The 11,538-nt window shown below is 40.9% G+C and overlaps 2 protein-coding genes across 3 annotated transcripts in view; one reads left to right on the top strand and one right to left on the bottom strand.

Annotated features, from left to right (window-relative positions):
* The first annotated feature begins 3,527 nt into the window (after nucleotides 1-3,527).
* LOC144521626 (C-C motif chemokine 4-like) lies at nucleotides 3,528-5,988 on the top strand. Its single transcript, XM_078256187.1, has 3 exons — nucleotides 3,528-3,817; nucleotides 4,489-4,615; nucleotides 4,914-5,988. Exons 1-3 carry the CDS (start codon nucleotides 3,751-3,753, stop codon nucleotides 5,020-5,022), a joined length of 303 nt encoding a protein of 100 aa, XP_078112313.1. The 5' UTR covers nucleotides 3,528-3,750; the 3' UTR covers nucleotides 5,023-5,988.
* A 66-nt stretch (nucleotides 5,989-6,054) lies between these two features.
* Nucleotides 6,055-11,538, bottom strand: part of LOC144522704 (septin-7-like) — a 58,348-nt gene continuing 52,864 nt past the window's right edge. For both annotated transcript variants that reach the window (XM_078257983.1, XM_078257984.1), the window contains exons 12-13: nucleotides 9,103-9,248; nucleotides 6,055-8,546 (exon numbers count right to left, since the gene is read on the bottom strand). In XM_078257983.1, coding sequence (XP_078114109.1) covers nucleotides 8,507-8,546; nucleotides 9,103-9,248 — 186 coding nt within the window. In that variant the 3' untranslated portion in view covers nucleotides 6,055-8,506. The remainder of the gene's footprint in view (nucleotides 8,547-9,102; nucleotides 9,249-11,538) is intronic.

Below are 11,538 nucleotides of genomic sequence, written 5' to 3'. Positions count from 1 at the left end.
CAATTCAATCAATGTATTTATTTGTTACGCGAAATTATAAAAATTCAATTTCAGTGAAATGTAATCTGTCAGTTCTTTATTTACACCTTTGTGTGGGTATAGGTAGGTCTACACTTTGATATTTGAATGTGAAATGGTACCTAATAGATATTTCCTAGAATATTTTGTCAGTTTAGTTTTAGTTTTATACTTATGTTCTGACATATCAGTTGTTTAACTGAAACACATTCAACAATGCTTCTCAAATGTATCTTTAAAACGGAAGTATTTATGTTACATATAAAAATGTTCAGTGCATTACTTTGGCAGCCCATTGACAGAGGCCTATGTAAATCAGATATGCTGATGATTATGAGGGAATTGATGGGGTTGCAAATGCATGCACAGAAGTGACCTAAATAGGTCACAGATGCATTGCTAAACCTGTGTGTGTGTGTGTGTGTGTGTGTGTGTGTACACGTCTAAAAACAGCTGCGATAAGATCTTGTGAACATCCCTTCGGTCAACACCCCACCGATTTGCATGAAGGAAGGAACTAACTCTTGATTAACTGGTGATGTAGTTTACTGTGGAGGAGGCAGAAACCAATATAATTTAGTGGTTGGTATTCTGCTTTTGTATTTATAATCCCATCGCCCTCTGATTACATTTTTTTTTTATCATAACGAAACCCTAAACTTTGACTTTTTATGCCAACAGAAAAAAGTAGATAGTTATGGTTTTTTAGGCTCTAGATATCGGCTTTTGAAACTTTAAACCTCACTGTCTAATTCTAATTACTTCTAAGGTAGAAAATAATTCTGATGAAATCTGTTAAAAGTGAGGACTAATGTATAGGGTAATGCAAACTAATGAGGACATTGTTTCCAGGAGTGATTATCTCTCTGCTACGTTATCAAGATTGATGTTTTTATATTATGTATGGATACATGCGATATAGTTTCTTTTAAGCAGCACTGGGAGGGACACTCACAATTTTGTTGCATTCGTTTTAATATAATGACAATAAAGGCTTCTTATCTTATCTTATCTTATCTTAATGCAGCATAAATCTCAGAAGAACATGTTACTAAACCTGGGTAAATTAAACCAAAACTTTCTGCATGGCTTGATTCCACTAATGGTACAAAGAAAAAAATCAGGACCTGGAGATTCACTCGTATCTACATATATACCAGTATGGTCAGTCCTGAAGGACAGAATAAAAAAATCTACACTGGATTCTACAATCTACAGTACTTGTTTCATTTGAAAATCCACCAAACTCTTAACTGACTTTGGCAGTTAAGTTTCTCTGATGCCGTTTTCCTTCCTTTCCCACCAGAATAACCTGTTATGTGGAGCCAGGGCAAAAATATGCTGTTGGGCCAACACATTCCTCCTTCTCTCTGTGTTACTGAGCATGCAAAATGTAAGCACCGTCAACACTAAACTGAGATAATGAAGTTTAAAACTTCTTTGATAGGGCCTCAGGGTCATCAATAATAAATCAGGATTCACCTTAACCCTCCTGTTGTCCAAATTTGACCCGTTTTCAAAGTTTCTACATCAGACATTTGGGTTTCTTTCAACCAAATTGCCCCAAAATAACATGGATGGTTCCATACTTGGAATTTTGGGTGTTTTACTCAACTTTATAGCATTATCCTGACTAAACTTTGACATATCTGTGATTAAAGTATCATATTTGACTCTGAACCTGACAGACAGTCAGTTAAGAACCATTTCCAAACTCAAGCAAATTCTGTCCTTTCAGGACATGGAACAATTCATTTATGCCTTCATTACATCCAGGCTGGACTATTGCAATTCCCTTTATTTAGACTAGGCCTTCCCCTCATTAAGTAGCCTACAGATGGTCTAAAATGCAGCTGCAAGGATGTTGACTAGTAATAAAAAATATGATCACATCCCCCCATTGCAAGCCTCTCTCCACTGACCTGTCGACTTTATAATCCAGTTTAAGACCCTGTTGATTGCCTTCAAGGCTCTAATGGCCAGGCACCATCTTATATCACAGATCTTATTCTAAGGCACTCAGCCCCGAGGTCTCTTAGATCTGAGGACAAATCTCTCCTTTAAAATAAAAATAAAGTGCTCATAGTATGCTCATTTTCAGGTGAGCATTATAACGTGTGTTACAAATTGACCACGTTTGTCTCTGAAGTAAAGGCTGGACTATAATAGAGCTGTTTGGAGCAGTTTGTGAACAGTGTTTTCTGTTGGAGATGGTAAGTCCCTTTGGGGGGGACTTTGGGCTTTTTCACTTTGTAAACCTATAACATGCACACAAAAGAAATATAACACAATAAAGGAAAGGAATTTTATTTTTATTGGCATTTCTTTAAACCAATCACAATTGTCATGGGCGGCGCTAAGCTCCGCACTGAGCAGCTGTAAAATAGTTGTGCGAGAGAAAACTCAGATTGGACAGATAGTCTAGCTAGCTGTCTGGATTTACCCTGCAGAGATCTGAGGAGCAGTTAACCATAGTCCTCACAAATCCACCAGAGGTTAGAACGCCAACACAAAGAAAGCGGAAGGAAACGGACATTGGTGAAAATACATGCATCCGGCGGAATTTCCTGCGGCACCGGAGCAATCCCAGAAGTGGAACATCAAGGATATAGACTAGGTAATGCTAGACTAACATACAGTCTAGTCTAGCATTGGCAGATTGACTGGAATCTGGGGTGGCAGTAGCTCAGTTCGTAGGGAGTTGGGTTAGGAATTGGAGGGTCGCTGCTTCAAGTCCTTGTACGGACCAAAAGGTTAGGGTTAGCAGTTGCAGCCCCTTCACTCTGACATCTCCCCATTTATGCACGTATAGGACCTGAGTATTGTCCAATGAGGAAAAAACTATGTATTTCAGGACTGTGTGTAGTGTGTTCTAACAACAGAATGAAAAAAATTGTAATTTCCCCAGTGGGGATCAATAAAAAGTATTCTGCTAGAGTTCCGGGCAGTTGCTTGCTTCTCCCAGTTGATCCAGTCTTGAGTGAAATAACCAATGCAATGTCAATCTATTTAAAGATTTAAGTAATTAAAAACAGTCTTAGATATATATAATAAATGCATCTTTTTACTTCGCAAATAACCTTATTATTAAAAATTATGAAATGTACCAAGTTATAGTGCATCCCATTGGATCCATAACATGCTTTGACCAGCATATATTGTGCATGTCTGGTCATTCTGTGTGCATTTGGGTTGGTCTTTACTGGAAATGTAACACATATTCAAAGCGTATCTCATCAGTAGACTCAGAAACTAACAAAATGTCCCTTGAACATGAGTATAATCTAAATAAAAATGTGTCACTCTCATGTGGACTTTGTACTTCCGTTGAAAATGCTAAGCATATGATGGAATATCATAACCTTTCTACTAACTAAATATACACCAAGGTGTAAAGCTAAATGCTGACCGACACTTCTGTTTTCTGAGGGTAGGGGAGCAGATTTTAATCTTTACAACAACACTGGCCTTTACTGCAACTTCCTTCCCCTCAGTAGACAACAGCCTACAGTGTTTTGAGCATTTCTTCGCAGTGGGAGTTCTGTGGGGGGGTTCTGCCCTTGATGTGTCATCATGGCAAGATGCATTTGGGATGGAAAAGCTGACATAATTTCGGTTCCACAATGGACAGGGCTTATATATCTTTATCGGACGCAGTGCTAAGAGTCGATCATTGCAAAGGGAGAAGAAGAAGAACATCATCATCATCAACATCATCTTTTCACTGACAGCATGATGAAGACTCTCTGCTTCACTCTGGGGCTGCTGCTCACCGCCGCCTGCTGCTGCAATGCCATGCGTGAGTGATCTGTGTTTGCATTAGTGGAATGTAACTAAGTAGATTTACTCAAGTACTGTACATAAGTACACATTTGATGTACTTGTACTTTACTTGAGTCTTTTCTTTTCATGCCACTTTCTACTTCTACTCCGCTACATTTCAGAGAGAAATATTGTACTTTTTACTCCACTACATTCATCTGACAGCTGTAGTTACTAGTTACTTTAGTTACTCCACTACATTCATCTGTTACAGCTTTAGTTACTAGTTACTTTACACATTAAGATTTCTGCACACAAAACACATGTAGTTTATAAAATCTGATGTTTTATTCTAAAGTAAACTAGCCAACAATATAACGGCTACTAGTCCAGCTGAGATGATCAGACCATTAAACACACAACTGGTTGGATCCTTTACACTCACTACAATGGGAGGAAAGTTCTGCATTGAGTACTTTTACTTTTAATACTTTAAGTACATTTTCCTGATGATACTTACAGACTTTTACTTAAGTACTATTTTCAATGCAAGACGTTTACTTGTAACTGAGTATTTTTACAGTGTGGTATTAGTACTTTTACTGGATCTGAATACTTCTTCCACACTGTGTGTTTGTGTCTTGTCATCTCCATGTTTTGTTTGAGTTTCATTTTTGTTCTGACTCTATCCATTTACCTTCATCACAGCTCAAGCTGTGCAGTTCCAGTCAGCACCTGGAAACTGCTGCTTCAACTTTCACAAACGCAATATACCATTACAGCGTGTGTCCAACATAACCAAGACCCACAGCAACTGTCAGAACCAGGCATTCATGTAAGTGTGTGCCTCATTCGTCTACCATTTTTTGTCTTGTAATTGGTGATGACATGATGAATAGAAAGATGGATGACCAAGACCTCCAGACAGGCATCATCACAAAAGAAGGTGGATAAAGTGGGTCCTGATGAGCTACTCATCATCACTGATGTGATCAAAGTATTATTAGCACTTAGGTTATGATCATGACTGGTATTTATATCTAGCTACATGTAAGATTATGCTGTAGTTTAACCAACACATTCTGGTTTCAGTGGAGTGGAGATTTAGTGTTTCTCTTGTGTATGTTTTGCAGAGTCCAGACTATCAAAGGAAGACAGATCTGCTACAGCGGGACATCCCAGTGGGCTCTGGATGTCTACAATCAGCGCCACAACACCGAGGGCAGCAGTCAGCAACACTAAAGATGTATCATTGTATAATACTGTGATCATTTGATGCCTGATTTTGCAGACCTAGGCTGTAGCAGCAAAATCCTCAGGTTCATGGAAATGAGCAGTGCTGCGTATGATTGCAGATAGATTCAACTTTCAATATGCATCAAGATCTCAAAAGTTGGATGATCTCACAGATGTTTGTATTTACCTAGTCCACTTCCAGGATTGCTCCGGTGCTGCAGGAAATTCCGCCGGATGCATGTATTTTCGCCAATGTCCGTCCCCTTCCTCTTTCTTTGTGTAGACTATCTGTCCAATCTGAGTTTTCTGTTGCACGACTAAAACTACTTCTGAACATCCACACGTTCCACCAAAACAAATTCCTTCCTGAGACTATTTAGCAGAGGCACCGTGGCTCCGTCCAGAGCTTAGCTCCACCCAAGATGATTGTGATTGGTTTAAAGAAATGCCAATAAACCAGAGCACGTTTTACTCCCATCCCGGAATGCTGTGAGGACTAACCAGACCTTCCTCGGCAGCGCTGTGGAGGAAGGTCTGGCAAAGCTGTATATTTAACAAGCTTGCTGGATTTTAAATCATATCAGTATATGTGATTCACACTAGTGAGTCCTTGGTCCTAAATATTCCATTTGTTAGGACAGAATTAGGTAGGTAGAGTATTATGCTCCAATAACCTGTAGTTTCTAATGAAATAAACAGCCTGATTCCATTTAATCACTTTAAACGTCTTCTTTATGAAGCCATGTATACTGAATGTACATGTGCACTTTGAGTTGTTTAACATTCTGTAACTGCTTTATGTGTACTGTGTATTGCAACTGTATATTATATATTAATTACTATGTTCAGTCATTCCTATATGTATTGTAGTTTTATATGGCATGTAATCAATTGGCCCTCCCAGAATAAATAAAGTTGATACATATGTTTCCATACATGTATGTTTTGATAAATCTCCATCCAGAATCTAAATGTTTGACTCAGTATTAAATTATTAATGTCATGAGTGTGTTTAAAAGAATACTTTCACAGCACACGTTGGGAGTTAAAGCATAACCATGTCAACTTTAATATCAACCATGTACAGTTAGAGACGGAACACATGGTAACACAAAAGAAGAGAAGCAGTAAACAGTGTACATATATATATAAAAAAGGAAATTTTACAAAAAGAAAATCCACCTAAATGTATGTTAACTTGGTGTTATTGGAAGGGCGAGTGGTTCACAAGCATTTCAAAGAAAAGTAATCACTTTTTTTTAACTTGTAGGACCACATAATTGCTTTTCTCTGGACTTAAGGAGAAAACGTAGCATAACGGAGCAATCCTGAGAAAGTGTACTCGTTGGCATAGATGTATACAGTATATGTGTTCTTAAGACAAGTTTTATATAATAGGTTCTGTTCCGAGTACAAGTTCTGTTGATATTCCTGGCATATAACATTCTGAAAAAAAAAAAAAAGAGAAAAAAAGGCCACTGAGCAGCCTTCAGTATGTACACTATATAAGCATTTCCATCATCAATCAAACACGTCCATACAGGTCATATTTTAGGGGCTGCAGGTGAAAGGTTTGTCTCTTCAGCATTTTGCTTTAAATGATAAAGGGACAATCCTTTCACAGCAGTGCAAGAACGCAGTTGTTCTTCACCCTTACATATAGTATTATTAATATCATCACCATCATCATCATCATCATCATATTAAAATAAAACATGGAAACTCTTGGAAAGGTATATTAAAGGGTAATTACCATTTTCTTCCACCTATTTTCCTATGTTTTTGTGTCTAAGTGACTGATGGGAACAACAATCTTTGACATTGGTCCAGTATTAAGAGAGATCACTGCAGTCGGCAGCAGAGAAACAAGCTACAATGTGAGTTAATAGGACAACTGTCCAGCTTCTATTTACCTTCACAAAAGTGCTCGTTTTGCCGCTGACAGACTCAGATTAATATTCTAAGTGTCTGACAACATTATAGAAAGGATTTCTAAGGAGGTCGACCTTTCTGTTAAAGAGTAAGGTCCTTCTTTTAAACATAAAAACATCTGCAAAATTACGTTTGCTAAAGCCACCAGACTCCATGTAAATAAACAGTCATTTTAGGATCGTAAAATACACTTCATTCAAAGCCGACAGAAACAAAATAAAACTATGAAAAGCCATTTTGGGTCGTCTTTCCACTTTTCCAACCATCACAACTCTAGGTGCACACAACGTTTACTGATTTACATGTGAAAATATGTTGGCTATATACACATTAAAAGTATTGCTTTTTTAAATGGAGTCTGGTTGGTTTAGTGCTAGCGACCTCAGATCTGTTTCTGGTTAAACAGAAAGGTCTGAAAGAGGTTTTAAAAGGGTCCATCTCTGTAGGGATCCTTTCATAATGTTGTCAGACACTTAGAGTAATAATCTGAGTCTGTCAGCGGCAAAACAAAACTTTTAGAGGACCAAACTGACGCTGCACATTTGCCCCATAGGGTTACATTGCAGCCCGGTCTGTGGCTGCCAATTACAGCGTTCACTATATTATATTATACTGGACTAATTTCAAAGATTGTTTGACTGCTGTCACTTACACACAAAAACATAGGAAAATAGGGTCCAGGTTGAAAAAAACAGTAGTTACCCTTTAAAGGTTTGAATGTGTCGCAGCACACTGCTTTGGGATTTAACATATTCTGTTAGAGAGCAGATAGCAGAGGGGTAATATTTTGTTGTGTGAGGAAGCAGTTATGTATACTATTCAAATTTCGCAAAGAGTCAGTGAGATTCATTTCACTGTGCCACTTTCTTGGTGTGACCGCACCTCAATTCCATCAGACTTCTCCCCGCCCAGCTGCCACCTTCCCTCACACACTCTCCCTTCTCTTAACACATGCACTCTCCCTTCTCTTAACACATGCACTCTCCCTTCTCTTAACACACTCTCAACAAGGTCTTGAGTCTATGAGTGTTTTTAATGTGTACACACCTGTGTTAAGTGTTTGAGAAAAATAAAAGAAAGAGCGTCAAGGAGAGGGTCTATCTGCAGATCTATGGAATATCTAGAGAACATACTGTACTACTACTACATGTGTACAAATGGCTATGCATGGTCCCTGCCATGTGTTAACTCCGTATTGTAGCTCAGAGGAACTCGGGCTTCTCCTCTTTGTCAGGAAATATAGGAAAATAGAATTTCACAAAAACATGCATTCCCAATGAAAATGAAAAGGTTTCAACAGATAAAATGGTAAAACCCCACAGAGAGACGAGCATGTGGGCCTTTGCATGTTGTGGGATTTGCGTGTGTGTGTGTGTGTGAGAAGAGAAATGACATCCATGTCACACGTGGTGCATGTTAAATGTAACCCAGAGGTACGTTATGGAATGTGCTGAGTGTTATATCTGTTGTTTTTGTGTGTATGTATAGGGCCACAGTAAATGTGAACTTTAAAAGGGGATTAAGAAAAAGTAAAGTTGAAGAAACAGGTTGTGCCTCTTCAAAAGATCTTTCCTTTCTTCTTGTTCTTTTCCATCGTCCTGTGTAAGAAACAAGAAAAAAGAGAACATTACAATCTCGTATAACGTGGAAACATCATTATTGGGCTTTCCAGGCACCGCACTGCAGCCATCTCAAACGGTCGGGTCATCCAAATGACAAAAAACAATAAAAAGCAGATTTTTTCTCATAGTTTTGTTGTTTGATTTGAACCCAACATCACTATAGAAATGAACCGAATGAACTTACAGTAGTGAAAAATTTGACATTTGATAACTTCACATAGGCAATAAAATACACCCTTACCTAATTTATGAAAACCTGCATTTTTAATGTAACCCAGTATCCTTAATAAATATCATAAATCCATGACTGGCATTCGTAGCAAAGCAAACCGCACTGCGTAAGAACATTGCCACAGCAGTATATATATAATATACAGTTAATGTCATATTCTAGAAAAATGATGCAAACAATATTGTCAAACCTTTTTTCTATGCATCATTTAGTAGACACATACGGCTGACTTAACAAATGAACCATTTGGCCAGTTAACCAGTTATTAGTCAGCTGTTGAAGAGTGTGAGCGTTACTGACTTGGAGGCGTCCAGTTTCTGCTGCTCGAGGATTCTCTGCTGAGCCTCCCAGTTGGCCTTCTCGTCCTCGTACACCCGCCTCTTCTCCTCCAGCTCTTTGTACTGCGCCTCCAAGTTCCTCTTCATCTGTTCGTGGCGTCGCTCCAGCTAAGGGTCAAAACATTAGAGAGACTCACTGTTACATGTTCCCATCAATAGCACATGTAATACCCGTCAGTTGTTCATTTAGGGCGTTTTCACATCTATGGTTTGTTTTCTTTGGTCCGAATCAGTTGATGAGTTTGTAAACTTGGAGCGATTTCCCTTTAGTTCGTTTTTCGTTTCACACCTGAAAAACTCCAAGCGTACCAAAAAGCGTCATTACAAATCACGCAAGAAAGTTCACTCCTCTTATTGGTCGGATGTGTCTTGGGTGGGAGCAAGAAAGTAAATACGGGAAGAAGGTCCTGTGTTCTGGACATCTCCATGGTTAAACCAGCTCATTTAATTTAAAAAGTCTGACATTGTTTGGCGAGAGACGTTACTACGTCTGCTCCGGTCACCGAGACTTCGCTCTGCTCTGCCGGCGTCAGTCTCCAACTTTAGGGGTGGCTGGTTTGACCACGGAGATGAGAGTGACGCACGGCGAGCCTGACTGCTGTCTATTGTGAGAGAAGCGCTGCAAGCTGCTACAGTTTGCTGCTCTGCTGCATCGCAGACTGCTGAACACGCCTGACTACAGGAGACATCAGCTCAGACTGCTGAACACACCTGACTACAGGAGACACTAGCTCAGACTGCTGGACACACCTGACTACAGGAGACATCAGCTCAGACTGCTGAACACACCTGACTACAGGAGACACTAGCTCAGACTGCTGGACACACCTGACTACAGGAGACATCAGCTCAGACTGCTGGACACACCTGACTACAGGAGACATCATCTCAGACTGCTGAACACACCTGACTACAGGAGACACTAGCTCAGACTGCTGGACACACCTGACTACAGGAGACATCAGCTCAGACTGCTGAACACACCTGACTACAGGAGACACTAGGTCAGACTGCTGGACACACCTGACTACAGGAGACATCAGCTCAGACTGCTGAACACACCTGACTACAGGAGACATCAGCTCAGACTGCTGGACACACCTGACTACAGGAGACATCAGCTCAGACTGCTGGACACACCTGACTACAGGAGACATCAGCTCAGACTGCTGGACACACCTGACTACAGGAGACATCAGGTCAGACTGCTGGACACACCTGACTACAGGAGACACTAGGTCAGACTGCTGGACACACCTGACTACAGGAGACATCAGCTCAGACTGCTGAACACACCTGACTACAGGAGACATCAGCTCAGACTGCTGAACACAACTGACTACAGGAGACATCAGCTCAGACTGCTGAACACACCTGACTACAGGAGACATCAGCTCAGACTGCTGAACACACCTGACTACAGGAGACATCAGCTCAGACTGCTGAACACACCTGACTACAGGAGACACTCAGCTCAGACTGCTGAACACACCTGACTACAGGAGACATCAGCTCAGACTGCTGAACACACCTGACTACAGGAGACATCAGCTCAGACTGCTGGACACACCTGACTACAGGAGACATCAGCTCAGACTGCTGAACACACCTGACTACAGGAGACATCAGCTCAGACTGCTGAACACACCTGACTACAGGAGACATCAGCTCAGACTGCTGAACACACCTGACTACAGGAGACATCAGCTCAGACTGCTGGACACACCTGACTACAGGAGACATCAGCTCAGACTGCTGGACACACCTGACTACAGGAGACATCAGCTCAGACTGCTGAACACACCTGACTACAGGAGACATCAGCTCAGACTGCTGGACACACCTGACTACAGGAGACATCTAGCTCAGACTGCTGAACACACCTGACTACAGGAGACATCAGCTCAGACTGCTGAACACACCTGACTACAGGAGACATCAGCTCAGACTGCTGAACACACCTGACTACAGGAGACATCAGCTCAGACTGCTGAACACACCTGACTACAGGAGACATCAGCTCAGACTGCTGAACACACCTGACTACAGGAGACATCAGCTCAGACTGCTGAACACACCTGACTACAGGAGACATCAGCTCAGACTGCTGAACACACCTGACTACAGGAGACATCAGCTCAGACTGCTGAACACACCTGACTACAGGAGACATCAGCTCAGACTGCTGAACACACCTGACTACAGGAGACATCAGCTCAGACTGCTGGACACACCTGACTACAGGAGACACTAGCTCAGACTGCTGGACACACCTGACTACAGGAGACATCAGCTCAGACTGCTGAACACACCTGACTACAGGAGACACTAGCTCAGACTGCTGGACACACCTGACTACAGGAGACATCAGCTCAGACTGCTGAACACACCTGACTAC

The sequence above is a fragment of the Sander vitreus genome, chromosome 8 (assembly GCF_031162955.1).
Source record: "Sander vitreus isolate 19-12246 chromosome 8, sanVit1, whole genome shotgun sequence".
In the NCBI taxonomy this organism is placed as follows: Eukaryota; Metazoa; Chordata; class Actinopteri; order Perciformes; family Percidae; genus Sander; species Sander vitreus.
Note: the sequence above shows the minus strand (reverse complement) of the source record. Positions and strands in the feature narration are given on the sequence as shown.